This window comes from Macrobrachium rosenbergii, chromosome 19 (assembly GCF_040412425.1).
Source record: "Macrobrachium rosenbergii isolate ZJJX-2024 chromosome 19, ASM4041242v1, whole genome shotgun sequence".
NCBI classification, from domain to species: domain Eukaryota; kingdom Metazoa; phylum Arthropoda; class Malacostraca; order Decapoda; family Palaemonidae; genus Macrobrachium; species Macrobrachium rosenbergii.
In genome coordinates this window covers 28,792,989-28,816,111 of record NC_089759.1, presented here as the reverse complement: position 1 = coordinate 28,816,111, position 23,123 = coordinate 28,792,989, and the positions used below count along the sequence as shown (strand labels likewise).

At 34.8% G+C, this 23,123-nt stretch overlaps 1 protein-coding gene across 7 annotated transcripts in view; it reads left to right on the top strand.

Annotated features, from left to right (window-relative positions):
* aux (cyclin-G-associated kinase) overlaps positions 1-23,123 on the top strand; it is a 72,195-nt gene that overhangs the window by 25,957 nt on the left and 23,115 nt on the right. For 4 of the 7 annotated variants that reach the window (XM_067121386.1, XM_067121382.1, XM_067121384.1 and 1 more), the window contains exons 8-16: positions 4,837-4,959; positions 6,854-7,025; positions 7,800-7,915; positions 9,181-9,389; positions 11,765-11,898; positions 12,176-12,289; positions 15,029-15,134; positions 16,059-16,216; positions 19,042-19,235. In XM_067121386.1, coding sequence (XP_066977487.1) covers positions 4,837-4,959; positions 6,854-7,025; positions 7,800-7,915; positions 9,181-9,389; positions 11,765-11,898; positions 12,176-12,289; positions 15,029-15,134; positions 16,059-16,216; positions 19,042-19,235 — 1,326 coding nt within the window. The remainder of the gene's footprint in view (positions 1-4,836; positions 4,960-6,853; positions 7,026-7,799; positions 7,916-9,180; positions 9,390-11,764; positions 11,899-12,175; positions 12,290-15,028; positions 15,135-16,058; positions 16,217-19,041; positions 19,236-23,123) is intronic. The other 3 variants (XM_067121385.1, XM_067121387.1, XM_067121383.1) reach the window with 1 other exon arrangement.

Below are 23,123 nucleotides of genomic sequence, written 5' to 3'. Positions count from 1 at the left end.
TTGTTAAGGTAGGATTAAGTAATCCTGTAACTCAATAGGTTTTTTGCTTTTCCTTTCTTTTGCATCACAATATCACTGACCTGCAAGGTCATGCCATTTAAAAGGCTGATGTTAAGTCACTGGACTGTGGTCTCAATAGGAATGATTTTTCCACTTGTCAAATCGTGACAGACTTGCCCAGGGAATTTAGGTTATTGTTTAAACTCCACCAACTTCGCTGTAGTCTATTTCAATGTAGCCTTATTGCTGAACCCACAACCTTGGTGAAGGTGTTGTAATTTGTGTGATGGCAGGATACCTGCAGTCAGCTACAGTCAAGATTTCTACACCTTCCCTACAAGTAAACAGTATCCTATTTTTGTCAAACAGCTTAAGCTCACCTTTATGGTTATTGCTGTAGAAGGGTCTCCTTCCCAGTATGTATCACCAGTCCTTTCTAGTGGATTTGATTTTCATATAAGACATGTAAGGCCCCTCATAAATTCCCGGAACCAAAAGACCTCTTCAGGACTTAGGGAGGTAGAAACTTCATCCTGTAGTAAGGCTTCAGTTTCATCATCATCTTTATTAATTTTTTTTATTTCATATTTTCCTTTTATGTGGTTAGACATCTAATGAACCCCCCCCCTCCGCTTGCTCTTGTTTTGTCTGATGCAGTATCTGCCTGAATTCTTGTCTGGTCCTTTCTTTGTGATTGGAGCTTTTCCAGTGGTTATGTCCTGCAACTTCCATGTCTGTTGCTTCCCTGACTGACTACTTTTCTTTACATTACTTGCCCAAACTTTCATGACATTAGAGAAATTATTCTGTTTCTAACCACTGGACATCACATCTCTCAGCTATTTCTGGTTGGAATTTAGAGACTGTTGTGCAAAACCTTGTGATGGAGCCATATGAATCTGAAAGATATGCTTCTTTCAAGGATCTCCCACTGAAGAAAGTTTTATCTTTGAATCTTTTAGGTGTAAAAGTTAGTTGCATGAGATGTCAGCTAAAGTAGCCCATATGAGTAGCTAGTCTCCTTTGGGATAATGTTTTCTTAAGACTTTGGTCAAGTTGGGACTTTGGCCAAGACATAAGTTCTAGTATAGTGGATTAAATGATGGCTTTTTTTGTAATTCGAGCTCTGAAGGACATTGTTAGGAGGCATGGATTTTTGTGTCTAGCAAAAGGAATTTTTACACCTAAATAACTGGGACTTGCGTAGCTTCGTCATACTTCTCTTTCCACTTAGTGCTCTGTGGTGGATAGATTCATAACATCCCATTCTGGAGAGAAAAGTTCCAAGAGTTCCAAGAAGTGAACTATTTTTGTTATCTGGGGACATGAATGCCCATGTAGGTGAGAGTTCTGATGGCTTTGAAGGAATACATGGAGGAAGAGGTTTTAGAAGAAGAAACCTGGAAGGTGAAAGATTGTTAGAATAAGCAGAAGCTATGAATCTAGTAGTCTTGAATACTCAGTTTGTGAAAAGAAGTAGTCACCTGGTAACATACAAAAGTGGACACAGTGAGAGACAAATTGGTTATGTTTTGGTTAGGAAGGAAGACAAGAAAATCATTATGGATTGCAAGGTTATTCTAAATGAAAATGTTGTAGCACAGCATAAACTGGTAGTGGCAGATTTTAGGCTGAAAACAATAAGGAAAAGAAAAGCCCCAGCCAGGAATAGGAGGATTAAAACTTGGAAGCTGAAGGGGGAGAAGGAAGGCAAGAGAGTTCAGAAGTAAAGTGGAAAGAGCCAGAGAAGGGAGATATGTGAGTGGAATGTCAGAATCGCCTGAGGAGATATGGGATGATATGAAAGAGATTGTGGTGCCAGCTGCAGCAGAGGTGTGTGGGAGAACAAGTAGTAAGCAGCAACAGGAAAAAGAAACATGGTGGTGGAATCAAGAGGTTCAAACAGCTGTGAAGGAAAAGAGTATAGCCAGAAGAAGGTGGGAAGAAGATAACAACTACCAAACAAGAGAGGAGTATAGACAGACAAAGAGGGAAACAAAGAGAGCGGTAGCGATTTCAAAGGGAGAAGCCAGGAGAGAGTGGTATGAGAAGATGGGAACACCGGAGGGAGAGAAGATAATCTACAGAATTGCAAAAGCGAGAAGAAAAGACAGGTAGGATGTAGGAGATGTAGGAATTATTAAAGATGAAAATGGAAATATCTTAATTGAGGAAGAGAAAGTCAGAAGATGGAAAGACTATTTTTCACAACTATTAAATAATGAGAATGAGTGTGAAGAACTGGAAAATGTTCCTCCAGTAGAATGAGCAGTAGCAAACATCAGAGTGAGTGAAGTCAAGAATGCCATAAAGAAAGAAAGAGTAAATAAAGCTACAGGAGAGTCAGAGGTAACAATTGTCGTTATAGACACACTGACATCAGAATTAAGGAACAATGGAGAACGGTGGGATCTGTTGTTTGCTGATGATTTAGTCATTATAGCAGACACAGATAAAGAACTGCGAGAAAGGTTTTTAGCATGGAAAAGAGGCCTAGAAAGGAAAGGATTTAAAGTGAACATTGGAAAGACAGAGCGAATGACTAGTGGTAGAGAAGGACATAAAGAAGTAAACATCCAAGTGGAAGAGTTTAACTATTTGGGATCAGTAATATCAGAAGAGGGAGGTACTGAGAAAGCAGGAGACAGAGGGTGAAAGAAGCATGGCAAAAATGGAGAGAAGTAACTGGAGTTTTTTTAGACAAGAAAATGCCATTAAAGCTCAAAATGAAGATTTATAAGACGGTTATCAGGCCCGTACTATTATATGGAGCAGAAACCTGGGCACTTAAGAGGAAAGAGGAGGGACTGTTGGAAAGAACCGAGATGAGGATGGTGAGATGGATTGCTGGAATATCACTACTGGAAAGGAGGGAGAGTCAAGATATAAGAAGAATGTGTGGTATATGAAGTGTAAAGGAGAAGGCTAGGGAAGCTCGTTTGAGATACTATGGCCATGTAATAAGAAGAGAGGAGGTGGAACCAATCTAGAGAGCTAAGAACATGCCAGTGATGGGGAGGAGGAGCGTGGGGCGTCAGTGGATCAGATGGATGGATGTGGTGAAGAGGGATATGGGTGAGGTGGGACTTGGGGATAGATGCTAGGAATAGAAATAGATGGGGAAAGTTGACTCGAGCAGCTGACCCTGCTATACAGTGGGACTAGTAAGGTCGAAAGAAAGAAGAATCCCATTCTGGAGAGAAAAGTGATCTCAAAGGAAAAAGTATCCTCTCACTGAGGTCAGTATGAAGGAAGTTCACAAGCTTTGTTTGTGTCTGGGCTTCATAAGTTGACTGTTTTTGTTGTTCAAAACAGGTTAAAGAAAATACTGGTGTAACATACTGTTTTATTTCAAGGTTTATGGATTCAGTTTTGATAGACCTGGGGTGAGATTTTCACCCAGTTCCACCTTTAGATCTTTGTGCTTGATTTCCTTTGTCTTAGATCTCTTTACTATATCTTGGTGTCCAGCCACTCCAGCTCCCTCATTTCACTGTCTGAGTGCTGAATGGCTGAAAGTACCCCAGCGATTGGCATGATAGCCTAAATTTCATAAATCAGTCAATTAATTCTTATTATCCTTGAGCGTACTGATGTCAACACAACCAATCTGTATCCAGTTCGGTTGCACACATTCATAGTAATACAGATTTTTGTTTGCAACACTTGTGTGCTAGTACTGCAGATTGAATGCTGACTTTAGCAAAGTTTATATCTTCATTCAAGTACCAGGACTTTATGAAAAATAATTCATGGAGAAATTACACATCAAATAAAGTTACATGTAACAAATACCTTGATGTTATCAAGTCAGCAAGTACGGTTTATAGGATAAAAAAATCTCTGCTTTCCCCTTAGGCATTAAATTTTTTTAAAAGAAGAGGACTTGTAATCTGCTAAGGTACAAAAAATTGAAGCAATTACTGTACTGTGTTTTTGAAGAGATACAAACATTTCTGCATTATTGGTAGTGTCTTCCATCTCACATGCTTGGTATACGACTGTGGTCTCCAAATTAGATGAACCATGTCAGTGGAAGCAAGATTCTCCTAGCGGTGTGGTCTCACCCAACAGTTAACTAATGGTTCGTTCTTTTTTAGCCAGCTATCTGGCATTTGTTGTAACTGCTCAAATTAAGACTCAAGCCTTTAAGTAAAGTAATAATAAGTTTTGGTCACTAGTACAAAATTCAAATGATTTTTTTATGGCAAGTGTTTGGCTATTCCTATACTGTGTGGCACATAGGAACAGTAAGTTTGGTCCCAAGTGCTCTCTGTCAAGAAAATTATTGTATAGATGAGATTCTGGATCTGATTGCTCTTCCTCCATGGGTTGAATGACAATGTTTTTTTGTTTTTGTTTTTGTACATGCTTAGTGATCTGTTAGACTTTTGGAGGCCAGTAAGACATAGTCTTTGAGTCTGATCATCATGTCCATTTCTGGTACTTTGTCATATCTTGTTTCAGAATTTAAACAAGTAATGACATGAAAACCCTTTACAGATTTCTGTTTTACTTTTTTACCTTTAATTAGTGTTATCAAACAGGAAGGGATTCTAAAATAGCATCCATTTTTCAATTTTGTATTTGGTAAATGCCTTCACATTAAGTTTAATTTTGCAGTGTATCGTGTGGTGCCGTTAAATATGGAATGAAAAACTTTCAAAAGTCCCTTTAACATCTACCAATAATTGTATACAAGTACAATTGTACACATTTGAATTGAAAAAAGGCATTAAAAGAGATATAATGATACTGTTGTTTTTGGTGCTGTACTTATCATTTTACTATATATGATACTAAACTATGCATGATATTGATGATGTACCACAAAAGCAGAAAATAATGGACGGGTAGCAGAGAGAAGACCACCTCCTGACAACCCACCATCTCGACCGCCACCACCAAGATCACCCGTACCACAGCGACCCCCACCCCCAAGCTCTCAGCAGGCCCCTGGTGAGTAAAGTATAGTGATTATAAAACTAATTTTTTCACCTGGGGATTTGGATGTTACAGGGAGAGTGATCAGAGCATTGCAAAAGATGTAAAGTTTTTATTATTAGGCACCTGTCATTTCTTACCTTCAGAATATTGAGGTGCAGGAAACTGAACACTCATTTCAGTCAGGTTTACGAGCTTCGGTTGAGAGTGTTCTTTTATGGTATACTTATTTTGATTTGTAGGTTGCTTGATATAGTTACTGTTTACCAAATGATTTGTTGGAATTCTGTTGTTTTAATTGAGTACTGGTACTCTTTTAGAGTAAGCTAATTTGTTTCACCCCATAAAAACAGAACCTTTCCCTGGAAATAGTTATTTTTTCACAAACCTGTCACTTTTTGGATGAAAGTACTCTGTAATTGTTTCTAGACATTTATTAGGAGATTCATGGTCTTAAATGAATAGGTACCATAAATATGAGAAACAATGTGAGCTAATTATTATGATTGGTTTTCCAACTGTAGAATTATAATTGCCATCCATACATGAGCATATGAGGCTGTAAATATTTTAAAAACAATTGAGTTTGATGATCTGTTATAATGGCAGGTAAGGAGAAAATGGGTGGAAAATGACTTTATTATTATTATTATTATTATTATTATTATTATTATTATTATTATTATTATTATTATTATTATTATTATTATTATTATTATTATTAAGTAGATGAAACCTATTCTTATGGAACAAGCTTCCAAAGAATATGGTGTTCGTTAAAAAGTAGGAGGAAGTAAAGGGAAATACAGAAGAAGGGATCTCACTTATTAAAAAAGAAAAAATAAATTAATAAATAGGTAAATAGATAAAAATGTTTCAAAATGCAAGAAGAATAGTATTAGGCTAGTAATGCATTGCATTTTTGCTGGAACTTCTGAAGTTCCAATTAATGACACCCTCTGGGAGGCTGTTCCACAGTCCAACAGTGTGAGGAATAAAGGACCTCCAGAACTGAAAAGTTCGACAGCGAGGATAAAAGATACTGAAGTGGAAGGCATTCATAGAGAATGTAGGAGTCAGGAATAATCAATGGAGTAGTAAGGTTTTCATTGTGGGGAAAGTGTGTAGAAAAGATTTGAAATATTGGAAGGTGGGGTGATGAATTGTAAGTTTTAGTGAAGGAAACAAGGATATTGTTGAGGTACAATTACGGTTGGTATGGAACAGGATCTGTAAGGTAGTGAAGAAGGTGATAAAGATTTTCATTACAGAGGTGAATCTGGTGAGAGGATTAATGGAGAAAAAGTTGTAATGTTACCAAAAGGAAAACACACTAATATGAATAGAAAGATTAGTTAGGAGGGAGTATCAGCCAACTTAGGGAGCAACTGATATTATGGCGTAGCCAGTTATTTGGTCTCCCAAGGAAAGGAACACTTGATCTAGAATACAACTTCAGAATTCTTTTTTGTTTTACAAGTAATTCAGTATTTTCATATTGTTATTAGGATTTTATTTTAAAATTTTGATGCATTTTTCGCTCATTTATTTTGTATATAGTTTTCATATGAACTATGTTATGGTGTGACAATCATTTATTTTTTCTGTATTTTTAATATGTAGTATATGTACTTATGGCACTTTTATTTCTGTAGAACTTTGTAATACTGATAGTTTCTTGTCCTTTTAAAATAGGGAATCGGCATGAAATTTTCCTTCCTTATGTTACTTGTCCAAAAATGTTAACATTTAGATGTTTCTTCTAAGTATGTACAGGTATAAGTTATGATGAAACTGGTAGAAACCAGAAACTGGTACATAGCAGTTAAAATGTGAAAAGTGTACATACCTGTATGCAGATGCCTATATATTATAATGTTTATGTTGAAGCAAAGATTATCTTTTGTAGGTGCAGGTGGCCATGGTTCTCATGGACATCCTCCTCACCAGCAGCACCCACAGACTCATTCCGCAGCAGCTCCAGGTGGTGGGGGATTATTTTCCTCTATCAAAGGGTACTCTGGGAGTCTTTTTAAGAACATCAAGGATACTTCCAGTAAAGTTATGCAGACTGTTAGCCAGTAAGTGGATTGCAACTGTTAGATTAGATTGTTTATGCAATGATGGTAACTTTTCTAGGAGTATTAAAACTTTAGTTTATGTGATGAAGCATTGCAGGTAAGGATTTGAAGTTCAGTTTGCAATGTTAACAGTGAAAGGTGGCACATAGTTTTGTAAATACAGCAGTAATGAGACATTTTTGATGGTCATTGAACTGGACGTATTCTGCCATGTATAGAGATTTATATGATAAATTACCTCTGGTAAGCAGTAACTTTCACCTCTGCCAGAATGGGCTTTCTCTTAAGGTTGTTAATTTGTTAATTACATGTGCAATTTTAGTGGTGTAAAAAATGGGGATGATTATAAAATACAGCCCCTACTTTGTTGAGACATATTTTGCACAGTAGCTGTGTACTTTATGTGAATTATACTGTATATATATGTAGGAAAGCCTCATGGATAAATCTTAAAAAAAAGCTTATGTGTTATCATATTAGTTTTGGTATTTTCCTCTAATTCAATAAACACATGTTTTTATTAAAATTTTTCAGCATACTGATATTGAAAATACAAATATAATTTATAACTGAATGGTGTAAGTCTAATGACAGAAAAAACAATAAAGAAAATCGTAAATGAGATGATCTCAGTCAAAATGCAAATTTCATATATTACTGTACTATTTGCATAGATTTCATATATTACTGTACTATTTGTATAGATTATAAGTTATTTTGCCTGTATGTTGTGACTGAACTATGGAATTTAACATCCAGATGAATTGTTTTCAGGTCAATGACTCGCACAGACATCGACTTATCATATATAACGTCACGTATTATTGCAATGTCATATCCAGCGGAAGGTTTAGAATCAGCATATAGGAATCATGTCGAGGATGTTAAAGGTATGTTAAAAAGTGTAAGGAGCATCCTGATGAAACTATTTTGCTATTAGCTAATACCATTGTTTCCAGCAATATATACAAACATTGTAAATTGTATTCAGGGTAAATCTGCCTCTTGGTGTAAAAAGTAGACCTTATGAAATTGACAAAACTGCCTAAGGGACATCAGTGTGGGTTACTAAGTTAGGAAATTTATCAGCAGGGGTTACAAAATGTAGGAGGTTACTCATACTGATGGATTTTTCCTGTTTTCTTCTAAAGATTGTCAGTATAGAATTTTTTATTTTTTTATTTTAGCAAATTATGATATATTTATTTAATGTTGTATACACTTTGTGTCATCAGCTATCTCAGTTTGTAGTGTACATTGTTGTGCTTTCATATTACCAGAGCTTGCATATGGTTGAGAATTCCTTGTATACTTGTGGTCTTCAAAATGGCTCTCACTTGTATGAGGTTTAGTATTCAGCTTATGGGTAGGACCGATGAAGTTGGGAATTTTCTTAGAAGAACCATTTCTTTGCCATTTACCTTAGATAAGATTGAAGAGGAAGACACTTTTTGATCAACATAGTAACAATGGCAAGATCAGTGGTATCCAAGCCCTCAAAAAGAAATTGGATTTTTTGTACACTTGCGAGTAAGGTTGGCTCTTCTAAGTTTGAAGAATGATTATTGTACTGGAAGCTTGGATTAGGCAGCTAACACTGCATCCCCAACTGAGAGCAATACAGCTGTAGTTGAAGGCAAGCTGCAAAGAACCTTTAGTATCATTAACAGTCTGCTGTTATGAGGCACATTGTAAGCGATAACGTACTATTGGGTGATTGTTGTTCGTTATGCTATTACACTGTACCTTGATTGTAAGCATAGTTTTACATTGTACATTGATATTTATGAAAGCAGATATCTAATACTTGATATTTTTATGCAACAGAACTTTTATACATGCTTTACTGTGTTTAGGAATTCACCCTGTTGAAGGTTAGGCTCTGTATTTAACAGAATTCATTTAATTGGTCCTGTTAAGTGAGCAGCTGTCAGAATTAGCATAATTGCATAACTTCAAAGACAGGTTTCGTTTGTAAACTTACACTGGTTCCTGAATGTTTTTCCTACTTGTATCTTGCTTTACTTAGAGCATTCTATCAGATGAGACGATTGCTGTCCATTTTTTCATCAAAGGCTTATTTCCTCAATCAAACATCGTCATGAATACAATTCAATATCACTAATTTTATTACTGTTTTTTTTTTATTTTACAGCTGTACTTGAAACCAGGCATCCTGGACACTATCTAATCTATAATGTGTCAGGACGTCAGTATCATTCGGCGAAGTTCAGTGCAAGAATAATTGAGGGGAATTGGTCTAGTAAAAAGGCTCCAACCCTTGGAGCCCTGTATAACCTATCCTGCAGCATATATGACTTTCTCTTAAAAGACCCAAAGAATGTAGTAGTTGTTCACTGCATGGTGAGTATTAAATGGATCTTGCCTTATACGTGTGCAAGAATGTTAAAAATTGCTACTGTTTCTTCTATGTTCATAAAGGTTGACTGTAGGTTACTTATGAATTCCTTAATGATAGCAGAAATAAGTTAATGCTGGTTATGTAAGAAACAACCAATTTTTTCATTTATTCATGAAAAAAGGACAAGTTGCAAACAATTTACTGGCTGGCTGTATTTTCAACTTTATTTAGCAGAATACATTATATTTGCTTGTGTATTTTTAATTTCCACCAGTACAGTATCTATTTATTAGATTGCTTATACCAGTTTATTTTGGTTCATAGCTCAATTTAGATTTGGCATTTGAAACTTTTGTGTCAGTTTTTGGGGGAGAGGCAATTTTCTTGATTTTTTTTAAAGTGTGCTTGCTTTTCATCTCTCTCTCTCTCTCTCTCTCTCTCTCTCTTCTGTCTTCTTGCATGGGTGTAATTATTTTTGAAACAAATTAGGTTTTTCAAACTTCCACTTGAGTAGTGAGTGGTTGTTTCTGCCAATTTAGAGGGTGAGAGATCAACTTAAATTATGGAAAGAATCCCACATCTCTCACTGCTCTAGTATGAAGCTTGTCTCTCAAACTGATGCATTTGTATGTTGTTAGAGGTAGGCTGAGGAGGGATTATTCACTGAATCAGGAAAGTGATTGAAGTAAAGTGCAATTTTCTTATTGCGATGACATAATCTGGTAATAAGGAATCGCACTAGACTTTTGCAAAGTTTGCAGTTCACTTATGGAAGTAGGATCGCAAGAGATCACAGCATGTACTGCTAGGGCCTGAAAGATTGGCCTAATAAAGGACTGGTTGTGTTAAGTGAGGTAGGGCTAACCCAAAGGAGAAGCTCTTGTAGTAAGTTGTAATAATATAGTACTACATATTGTATGGAATGATGAGTGCAAAGACAAAAGAGGCAGACGGTAGTTAAATTACCTGACTGCTTCCCATGAGGTCACAACAGAACTTAGAGAAAATATTTTAAGTATTGAAGGGAGATGTCCCTGAGAAAAAAAAGAAGAGAATAGACATCTCCAACTCCCCAGTCATTTAGTGTAGTTGGCAGAAAAATGGTTTGAATTAGTCTGGAGTAACCAGAGCACAAACTTCATGAACTGCAATTTGTGAGGGGAAAGTCCTTATCTTGGACAAAAGAACAGGCTATTTTAATAGCTTCTCTACGCTGTGTAATAGTGTTCTTGGGAACAAGATGATGAGGTGAAAACTATAGAACTGCTGGTAAGGATTTATTTTTCCAGAGCTGTGACAGAGCACAGGAGCGACAAGTCTGACAGCCAGGCAGAACTTAAAAGGCAGATAATTGGCTATTATAAAGGACAACTCTGTAAATGAGTATTTGCAATAAGGTTGGCGAAGAGATAAGAAACTTACTGGATGCCAGGGAGTCCAAAAGAGAGGTAGCTTTGATGAGAACTTTTCAGGAGACTGGTAGAAGGCGTGAGACTATAGAAGTCCAGGGAAAGGCCCCTTTTAGGAGGAAAAACATGAGAACATTATTGGCACCTTTTCCTTCATCACATTGCTGCAAACTGACTTGCACTACATTTTATAGACAATTTATCACTATTAAACCAGATGAACATGAGTACCATCACATATTTAACACTTTGTCACATCAGACATTCTATACTCTTATTGCTCTTAAAATATGGGTATTGGATTTCATATCATAATTTTTTATGCAAACTGACAGTATACCTTAGTGGTGCACAAATCACGTGTAGAAAGTTCTATGTATTGCCTAGTGTCCCTCCCAGCTGAACATGATTACCTGTTAACTTCAATTTTCAACAGTTGTGTAATTGCCAGAGGTTATCATGGATTTGTGATTTTAAGCAAAATGTTAAATGTTTTTGGCCAAAAATCTTGTAGGCAAAAACTCATAAATCAGCTGACTGTATGCCAGGTTGCACTTGCAGTCCATTTCTTCTAGTTCCTCCACTTATAGGTGACATTTGACGCAAGTTAAGGGGAAGGTGGTTCTCATTACTAATCACTATTACTTATTTAAACTACATGTATTTGGATTTATTTGTTCTTGTCAAGATGTGTAGGCCTTCAAAAAATATATATATATATATATATATATATATATAATATTTATTTATTTTGTATTCTAAAAACCAGTTATTGTTCAAACTGAGCCAATAGATTACCAGTCACTGTGTACTGATTACTGTTTTAAGTTATGAAAGTTAGTGTGAGCTTGGGATTTTCTGTCAGTTTTGAAAAAAGATTAGTGTTGAGTTCAGTGGAATCTTATTTTAAAGCAATAACTTCAGAAGTGTAAAATTGATTTTTTGCCTGTTTTGTCTGTTTTTTGCAGGATGGGAAAGCCTCAACAGCAGTCCTCGTTTGCTCGTTCCTTTTGGTGTGTCATGCATTTAATCGTCCAGAGCAGGCTCTCAATATGTTTGCAATCAAAAGATCACCTCCTTCTTTGCAGGCCTCACAGTTTAAGTAAGGATAAGGGTATTTATATTTTCTCTTAAAAGAAGTCTGACAAATACTAAGCAGTGCTGGAAGTTTTATTTTTATTGTTAAATGAATTCCTTTTTTTTTTTTTGATACATCATCAGGAGCTTTTGGTGAAGTCTTCATGTAGCTTGCTGTTCTTGGATATTTTTTTAGTGTTCCTTTATATTAACTTATAAAACAGTGCCAGTTTATAGAAAAATTTATATATAAAAACTCTTTACATTACATGAATTATTAACAGCTTTTAATCTTTCAACAGATATTTGGAATACATTCGTGATTTGGTGTGTTCTCCACCCATTACACCCCATTTTAAACCAGTTACTCTAACTTCTGTCATCATATCACCAATTCCTCTCTTTACTCAGAGGAGGTAAGATTTTAATTAAATTTCATAGTGGTAAAAGTGAAATGAATAGTTGTATGTAATTACAACAAAATTAGCAGGTAATTTTTATTGCCTTGTCCCTGAAAAGTTGTCTTAGTTCAGAAGTACAGTTGTGGTACATTGCATACTGCTCGGGTGTGTATTGTTGCATATTGCTCGGGTGTGTATTGTTGTATATTTCTCAGACGTGTATTGTTGTATATTGCTTGGGTGTGTATTGTTAGTTTGTTATTTTAAGGATAAAATCTATACACTTACATGGTAAGGTATAATTCCAGTAATTTTTATGCTAATAATAACACACATGATTAGTTAAAATTCTTGGTTTTATAAGTCAAAGGCATTATTCTTTTTATTGTCCCACAAGTTGCTAAATATAATATTTTTTGAAAATCTAAAGGCTATGTTTGCCTCTAGTCATCACGTGATTATACTTCAGAAAGGAGGTGCTGGAGAATTCCATCTGTTATTGAATGCTGGCCTTTGATTACAAGATTAGAGAAGTGATTGAGCATATTCATGTGCAGAACCAATCATAAGTGCTTTCTAGTTGCTGTGATGTGTACTTTTCCTTGTAACTTTATTGTGAGTTAGGAATGCAGCTTATACTTTCTTGTGGGATTTTAATTATTTTCATTACTGAAGTACAAATGTGACCTAAAAATTAAATATGGAAAGTATACAAGGGTTTAGTTTTTGACTGCATGCCATTCTACTAATTTGCATTTCATGAATCATGTTTTACACCACATATCCGTCAACCCAGTTTTTATGCTACTGAAGAATGTACTGAAATTTAGCTGCAAGAAAGAAGGGACATGATATTGTTTTGATTATAAGTGATGGTGAATCAGGGTAAATATTTTTGAATACAGACAAACTAATGTACAGTCTTCATTAGTAAAGCTATGTGATTGCCACCTACCAATGCTTCTCTTTTGCAGCTGATGGGCTATTGTAATGTTAAGTCTGTAAAGCCCCATCTTTTTCAGCACGTACTGTTTGATCCTAAGTAGGAGTTACAGGTTAGTAATGAAGGTCTAACTTGGTTGTGAGAATCAGGGACTAGTTTTGAATGCTTAATAAGTAGTTCCATCTTACTAGTCAGGACATATAAGGGCATTTTAACCTCTCAAGTGTAGTTGGGGTGAAGCCAGTATATGTGATATATATTTTTCAGTAGTCTCGCTTTCAGAGAACTAGTATTTGGCTGATTTAATATGGAAAACTTTTGGCAAGAGAAAATTGAAAAAGTAAAGCATTGAATATACAGGCGGTCCCGGTTTAGACGGGGTTCCGTTCTTAATCGAACCCGAAAATCGTAAAGTAAGCCGGAAAATCGTCGAAAATCGTCAAAAATCATAAGAAAACCTTTTTTAATGCTCTGGGTGCAAAAACGATAAATATTTTTATCAAAAACTTTCAAATTATGATTATTCTGCCGTTTTGGGAGAACCTTCTGATGAATATATTTGAAAAGCGCAACGTCAGCCGGAAAAACTGGGGACTGCCTGTATAGTGAATGATGCAAAATTTTGCAATACATAATGAAGTTGGGAGAACCTTCAACCAACAGCCATCTAAAGATATGAGATTTATTATCTCATGCAAGTCTAGATGGGTGTCAAAAGGGAGAAAATTGGAGGAGGTTTTAGCTGAGTAACATTCAGATTTCAAATGTTGGTGAATAGAAAAAGAGGTGGGTATACCATGGGGTAACCTGCCATGTTGGTAACCATTATTGATGTGAGACTAATTTAGCCTCTCACAGCTGACAGAGACAAAGCCATGACCTGAGTTATAAATGCACATAAATTTGTCCTCACTATGAATTATACTTTAGGAAGGGATATATCATGATTTTAAGATGAGGTGTATTCATTGTTACCAGAGATGTACTGGGATAAAGAAGAATGTGTAGAGAATATGTCAAGCTGTTCAGAGTAGGTTTAGTCTGAGTTACGGGGTTTTGCATGGAGAGGGTCTATATCTTTTAGGGCTAGCTAGTACAGTCTGATCAGACTGTACTGGCCAGCCCTAGAAAGGTCTGATAACTGAGTTATAAGGCAGTACATGGTAAATTGGCTGCAGTTTTCTTCTATTGTTTCCCTTCTTATATTCATGTCAAACTTATGTAAATTGAAGGTTTGATATGAAAATATATGATAGTTTTTCCAGTTCTGAAGGAAGCTTTCTTCAGTTTTTACAGTGTGATTAGTGACTAGAAACTGGTTAAGATTATATATGTCCTAGTGAAAATGTTTGAGATAGGCCTATTTTTATCAAACAATAGGCAGTTATATTTGTCTTAGTATACCTATACTGTACCATAAAAATTGATCACAGCATGAAAGAGGGCCAAGATAGCAAGTGCCAGCTCAAGGGATTTTACATAATGTTTGAGAGCTTGGACCAGGATACCTTCAATTTGCATACTTACAGTAGGGGCCAGTGGTTATTTCACTGTAAAACACATGTTTGAGGGCTTGGATCAGGGCACCTTCAATTTGCATACTTACAGTAGGGGCCAGTGGTTATTTCACTGTAAAACACATGTTTGAGGGCTTGGATCAGGGCACCTTCAATTTGCATACTTACAATAGGGGCCAGTGGTTATTTCACTGTAAAACACAGAGTTAAAATAAAATGTATAGTATGTAGACACACTGTGTTGTATTTAAGATTAATTATTGAATTTTGTTAATACTGCTTTCCTTTTTTCAGAGATGGTGTACGACCATATATAGAGGTGTGGCAAGGTGATCATAGAGTGCTCTCAAGTCTTCAAGAATTTGATCACATGAAAGTTTACATGCCTCATGATCACAAGGTAGTATTGATGGAGTTTTTGTTTTGAATAACTTTGAAATGGAATTTGTTTAATTTTGTAAGATAATTTTTTCATTTTTCAATTTGTTTACAAATAATGCACAGTACTTGCATTTTGCTTAAACATTTTCTTTTCCTTCTTTCTTTTGATACTCAGTAGAGGGTAATTATACTCATATATTGTCAGCATTCAGCTTGTGCACAGCTGCTGGAGAAATATTGGAAAAAAATCCCAGAAAGTGTCTAAATGCAATATTTGAATTTCCTGCACGCCAAGAATGTGAATAATACGTTTAAAAAAATGTCAGCTGATATATAAAAGTACTGTATTAGGATAAGTGTGCTACTACTACCATCTTACAATATGCTGTTACGCAACCATGATTTGAAACAAGAGCTGTGAAGTATCCTTATGACTACTGTAGGTTTACCATCATACAATCCTTGGTAATTTAACTAGAATTATGACCCTCCTTATGAGAGAGAGAGAGAGAGAGAGAGAGAGAGAGAGAGAGAGAGAGAGAGAGAGAGAGAGAGAGAGAGAGAGAGAGAGAGAGAGAGAGAGAGAGAGAGAGAGAGAGATCACTGTTAACCCTCTGAAGATTTGGTGAGGGGGTTCAAAGTCTGTCTGTGCCAGAGCACTTAGCCTCCACTGATTGAGCAGAAATTCTTAGCTTAAATTTTCTTTGATCAATCTACCTCATGCTACTTTTTTTTAAGCATATTTTTGACAATTTTTAGTAATCCTCATTTCTCATTATGTTGACTAATTGGGGAATGTGCTTAAAAGGGATATTTAAAAAGGACATTCATACAGCATGTATAGTTATGAGAAATAAGATTGAATGCTCAGTTGATTTAAGTTTTGCATCAGTTAATATTGATGTATCTTAATTAATAGATTTTACCTTTATATCCATTTCAGATAATGATTCCTGTCAATGTCCATCTTGTTGGTGATGTTTGTGTGTACATATATCATGCGCGTCGAATGATGGGGAAGGTCATGGGTATAAAAGTAGCTCAAGTACAGTTCCATACAGGTTTCATCCCTGAAGAGGATACATCGATACGATATAACTTGTAAGTTTGCAATTTTGAGTACCATATGTGATGGCATATAAGACCCCTGGGCATACAACATTTCCTCCTTATTTCTTGCATCTTCTTAAGTAATCCGTGTATACTGTGCTTCCCCTCTCTCTGGTACAGTATTTTTATTAACATTTATTTATAGCAGTATTGTACTTAATACAGTAATGAAATGTTACATACATATATTTTTCAGTCTATGTATGCATATACCTACATACTGTATATGCATCAAGTTAAGGTAAATACATGTATACTGTATTTCTCTCTCTCTCTCTCTCTCTCTCTCTCTCTCTCTCTCTCTCTCTCTCTCTCTCTCTCTCTCTCTCTCTCTCTCTCTCTCTCTCCCTGTTATTCTGCAAGCAAAAAATTTTGACAGAGAAACATCAACTTCTTTGTGAAAAAAAGAGAGAGAGAGAGAGAGAGAGAGAGAGAGAGAGAGAGAGAGAGAGGGGGCGCACAGTAAGTGCATTGCTGTGAATAGCTTTATTGTGTTTTTGTCTACCATCTGATGTGTATGTATATGTGTACTGATGTATGGATTCAAGCACTCTTTGCACCACTGTTGGAGTTAGAAGAGTGCAAGGTAATGTTCAGGTTAAGATATTGGGAATTACTTAATAATAAAATTGAAAAATAGGTATTGTTTGTTGGTAATGAATGATGAAATGACAGTTCAGGATACACATATGACATTTTACAGTATTTCTCTCATGCAACTGACAGTTTCACAGAATGGGCAACCCTTAGGTCTCAAGGGTGCCATTTGTTGGGGATTTTACTATAATAATGAAAATAATAGTAGTATAGTAATAATGATGACAATATAAAGTAAATAATGGTAATATTACAGTATTATGGAGTTTGACTAGGTACAAGTATTGGTTGTCTACAGCATCTGGGTAAACTTTAGCCTACCAGATACCTCAACTACTTCTGTAAGACTCTAGTGTATGTATGGAGCCATTTTTGTGGGAGGAAAAGGGGGTCTTATATGCTGTCTAATACAGTTTTATTTGCTGTCAAATACAGTAACTTAGTATTTAATTGAAGATTAGCTATGTACAGTGTTGTTCTTACAGAGGAAAAGTGGAACCTAGTACTTTTTGCATCCTGTTTTTTTATATTAAATGATAGTACTTGTTCTCTTACTTGGAAAAAGGTTTTGCATCCATATCAGATTTATGGAAGAGCCTGTAACCCAAGCAGAAGCTATTCCTCTTTGTCATTTTTGGTGTGTGAAGCATGAGCCAAGCATGTATTTTTAAAAATCAAATTCTTTGCATCTTTTTCAAGTGAATTCCTCACTCTCATCTCCCACTCATCTATAAGATTTATGCTCTGTCTGGTCTCTTCAGTGATATTTTTACTTAATGCTGTGATTATTTTACTTTGTCAGTATTTACCTTTTTTTTTTTTGAAGGGTTTGAAGGGCTTCAAGAGCACTCGCTTTCACCACTACATATTTTCGTAATTTTTTCAGCTTCTTACTTGCAAGTAAGACAGTAAGAAGGCAGTACTTTCATGGACTGCTCTAAGCAGTGTGGAATTGCATCCATACAGTTACCCTTCCATATCAAATTCATAGCTGAATTTCCAGGTAAATGACACTGGGATACTGTTAGTGTGGTGCTTGCACTCCTTCACTAACAAGAAACTCTACTATTTATTTGGAAAGACAAGTATAAATATTATAGGTAAATCATAACTGTTCCATAGGAATAAGTTCATTTACACCTTACTCTAGACTTTGCTTTGTTCCAGTTTTCAGGTCGTAACCTTTTATAAACACTTAGTAAAATGCCTAAATGCGAAAGTAATAACTTTTGAATAAGTAATATATACATGTACATAATAGCTATTATGGAAGAGACCTTGCAAAGTTATTATTGTTCAAAATTGATTAAACATTTAGATCCTTATCAAAGCCAGATCCAACCAATGAACTTGCCATCACATAATCAAATTTACAGGTATATTGTATGAGTAGCCATGAGTGAAATCCATCACGGAGGAACCTCTTGAAAAAATTAGAATATATTACATATATTCTAAATAATTCTGCTTATTTCTAAAGTTTGAAACTCATCCAATGATATTTTACACTTTTCTCTACAAAAATATTATTTTTGTTATTACATCTTTTCATCAGCAAGGGTATACTGAAGTGGAACATTTTGAAATTAAATGAAGATCAAGTTGCATGGAGCACCCAACCTTGGGTAGAATTGTCTCAGAGGAGCACTATTTAAAAGTGAGCCATTAATGATTGTTTAATTTTTGCCATCCAAGCTGTTAGAAGCATCTACTATGTTAATTTAACTCCCTCAGAAATTGTTATATTCTGCTTTCCTACTAATAAGTCATCCCATTGTGCATTAGTGCCAACTTTTCAAGGAGGAGTGTGAGGAATAATGGTTGAAGCTTAGTTCCATAAGTTTTCTGTATAGAAATTTGAAAACTATAAGCAAATTGCCTCTCTGCAATGCTAAGGTATGATTTGGTGCCACTGGATTAGAGAATTATCAGGGGCAGTTACTGTTAAATATTGGTTATTATAAATGTCAGTCTTTTTTTTCTGCCAAAGTTCTGGGTGTGTATGCTTTTCCCCTATGGGACATTCATATTACAAACTTATTTGAATTAATACTCATATTATAGTTCAAAATGTTTCTTTCATGTAGCTTTCAGTATGGTAAAGGAACACAGCCTCAGGTTTGGCCATTTAAATTAAAACTATTGTATGTAAACATAGTGGTTTTTCAGGAGTTAACATGTAAAGTATTTTGAGTCCTGCTCTTTCTTTTCCACTTCAGACGTGATCTTGACGATGTTACTGAACCAGATAGATATCCAGATAACTTCACTTTAACTGTAAACATATTTGTGTCAGATGTTGATCGTACACCTCCCCAGCCTCCTGTATGGATAAGCCGGCCTTCTACCTCATTTAAGCCAATCGTAGCTTATGCTACAACTATTGAAATGGAGGAGACCCGTGAAAAATATGGTGGGTTCTTTTACATGCATTGTGCTTTCAGTTAGAATTTGTGAGCTATTCCAGTTGATATTGTAGCATAAGTAACTTCCAGGCTTTAGTTTCTTGTGTTATAGAGTACATATACTTTTAAATGATCTTTTCTATTTAGGTAATAAATGATACCTTGTCAAAGTTAACATTATATTGTAGTTTTGTACACATTCCCAAACATTATCAAGCATTTTATTGTAATTTGATGTTCTGGAAATTGGCAATTGTAGCTTTATTCTAATTGTGTGTGTATGACTTGTTACTCATTGAAATATTTTTAGACGTAATTTTTTGTATGTTAGCCTAGGTGTTAGATACCTTCACTTTTTAACTCTTAATTACATTCACTGACCTAAACAGGTAAGTGAGAAAGTGTATTTTCTTTATTGGTTTCGTATTTCCTTTATTGATTTCATCTTACATCATAGTTTGTAGATTTGTGGTTTGCTGATTTTTTAAGTATGGGCCATGCTTACCAACTGAATTTGTATCAGATTATTGTTTTTCTTTTTAAAGCCTATATGTTTGTGTACCTCAATATTATCCATATGCCCCTGTAACTTAATTGGCATACAACCCAAAATTTTACAGAGTTGAGAGTTCTGCAAGCAAGAGTTGTCCTCTTCACCCCAACTTTCCTTGTCTGGGCTTTAGAGGTTGACCAGTTTGTTGTCGTGAAGATGTCAATTTTAACTTTTCAGTGTTCTGTCATTAGATCCTTTTTCCTTCATTTACTGTTTATGATCTCACTCTGTTTTTTAAATTTTTGTTTTGTGAAGATGTTGGTTGTGCTTTCTAAGTACTTTCTCTTTATACAGCATTGTATTTTTTCTCACCTAGTTGTGTGCCTGTATCAGCTTTTTTTTGGCAAATTTTTACTTTTTTTTTGTATTTTCAGTTAGCTTAGTTTTTCTGCACAGATTCTACCTATAGCATGTACTTTGTGTTCTAATTCATGTTGTCAGTGTACCACTGTTGTCAAAACTACAGTAATATTAGAGAGGGTAGAGGCAGCAAGCCCCAACCCATGGGAGGTTATGTACCATTCCAAAGCTCAAACCAATGTACCTTTATTTTGGATACTTATTTGGGGTGTGTCAGTGGTAAGAGAGTCTGGCCCTAGGCAGGAAGATAGCACATCCAAACATGGTGTTTTTAATCTTTAAGCATGTTGCTACATAAAGAAACATAAAAAAGAAATATGGATACACTGTATTTCAGTATATTGAGATTCATGATGTACTTTTTTAATGATGATTATTATCTCTGTTGAGGCTTTTATGGCAATTATTATCTCTGTTGAGGCTTTTGTGGCTTGGATATTCTCTCTCTCTCTTTCTGTTAGCAGGATTCTTTAAAAACTAATGAATGGATTTTTAAGAACGAAAGTTCACTCTGCTATGGGAAACAGTGTACAGTATAAGATTTTTGTGGATCCAAGTTTGGATCATGATGCAGGATTCTTTTTAGCATATTCAGTGTTGCTTTCATTGCTGATGTTAGAAAAATAATTGGGTAACAAGCTAATTGAGTCTACATATTTATGGGAGAAAAGATAAATGTCGTAGATTGTTCTGGTAACTATGCTAATCAGCTTTGGAGGTTTGAAGTCTCCTGTTGCTTGATGTTATGTTGCGATATAAGAACTTTCTTTCAGGGAGCGAGAGCGTTCTGCATTTTGTTTTTATCTCTTATGGCTTTGAATCTTCGTATCTTTTGTTCTAAGTGTAGGAGTAAGTGATATGCTATATCAGGAATAAGTGATATGCTCTATCACTAACTTAACTTTTCATGTGGGGAAATCTTGGCCTGGAATTCATTGATCAAGTATAGGAATTAACAGAATAATTTAGCATCTGTAACTTCCCCCTAAATTTCAGAAGTTTATCCATTCCTTCCCTAGACGTATGATCCTTCAGATTACTCTGTTTTGGCAGATCTGTTGTTAAAAAATCAATTTTATTCTGTCATTGCCTTGAAAAGTGAGTGGTGTATATGGAAAGGGATATATTTATGTGGAGAAGGACACATGGAGATGTTAACTCTTACAGTCCAGTTGGTGACCACAGTTGCTGTGTAGCATATAATCTTTTATTGCACAGTAAACAACTAATGATTATGAATGAATGGTGTTAGCTGTCAGACTGACAGTAAAATGCATACATCTTTTCTTGAAAACTCAAAGAATGTTTTTCATCAATTAACATAAGTGTGTGTGTGTGTGTGTGTGTGTCCTGTATTGTGGACAGGTTTGACTGGAATACGTAATGATCTGTATAGCACTGATCGCTATCCAGTTAGCATAAAATCTTTTATTTTGAAAACCTTGCATGTTGCTTAACTTATTTTCATAAATTTTATCATGCTGAAAACCATATGATTAAGTGCTTGCATTTTCCATTATAATGACCATGGAGAGTTGAACCATTTATGTAGAAAAAATGAAAGTTGTCATGTAACCATCCAACAGACATTGCCTTATTTGCATTTGTAGGTAACATGTGAAAACATTTGCTGTTGCTTTTACTTTTGCTTTCACTGAGAGTTTCAAAGAATTACTTTTTTCAAGACAAACTCATCACTTGTATTGGCTCCACATTGATGGCCAACAAATTATCTGTACACTACAGTCCCTGCAGTTAAGAGAAGCAAGATGGTAGTCACTACTTAACATGCGCTGAGAGATCCTCAGATCCCCAGTAGTGATCATGCATCTGTAATGGGGAGCACTGTGTTTTTCTTGAGTTCAGCATGAATGGCCAGGAATATGTTTTGGTCCTCTAAGCTTTTATCTGTTTAAAATTTCAATGCTTTTTTTAAATATCTTATTTTTGCCATTATTGCATTCAATATACCTTTGGTAAATTTCAGTGTCAGAGGTTAACTAATCAGTGAATTGTATAGTACAGGCAGTCCCTCGTTATTGGTGAGGGTTCCATTCCAACGGCGTGATGATAAGCAAAAATCGCCAGTAACCGAAAATCAGCAATTTTCTGTTATTGGCGCCTCTGTTAGATATGTAATGGTGCCAATACGCGATTATCGGCACTGATAAGCAGAAATCAGCGCATATCAGCGCCGAAAATCGCTGATTTTTTATGCTAGACAGGCCCCGAAAAACCTGACCGCTGATAATCGAGACCGCCGATAACCAGGGACTGCCTGTAGTTAGCTGACACAGAATTCCTGCCTGTTCAGTTTTTTGATAACTTCAGAATTTGACTTCTTTTCATAATGTGTTGGTCTGTATAGCACATTACATGTTGCTGCATTTATGTTATTGCTTTTTAATTATGATTTTACAAACAAATCAATTTCAGTTATAGTTAAAAATTTATATAGTCATTGCTTTCATGTACCATTTATTTTAAACTAGTTTGGCAGCATTTTGCCAATTTCTTCCCCATTTAATTGTGCATTGGTTCATGAAATTTAGCTTCATTTTATATATATGTATATACAGTATATGTATGTATGTACAGTATATGTATATATATATATATATATATATATATATATATATATATATATATATATATATATATATATATATATATATATATATATATATATATATATATATATATATATATATATATATATATATATATATATATATATATATATATATATATATATATATATATATATATATATATATATATAATTATATATATATATGCATATATATATATATATATATATATATATATATATATATATATATATATATATATATATATGTATATATGTATATATATATATATATATATATATATATATATATATATATATATATATATATATATATATATATATATATATATATATATATATTTATATATATATGTATATATATATATATAT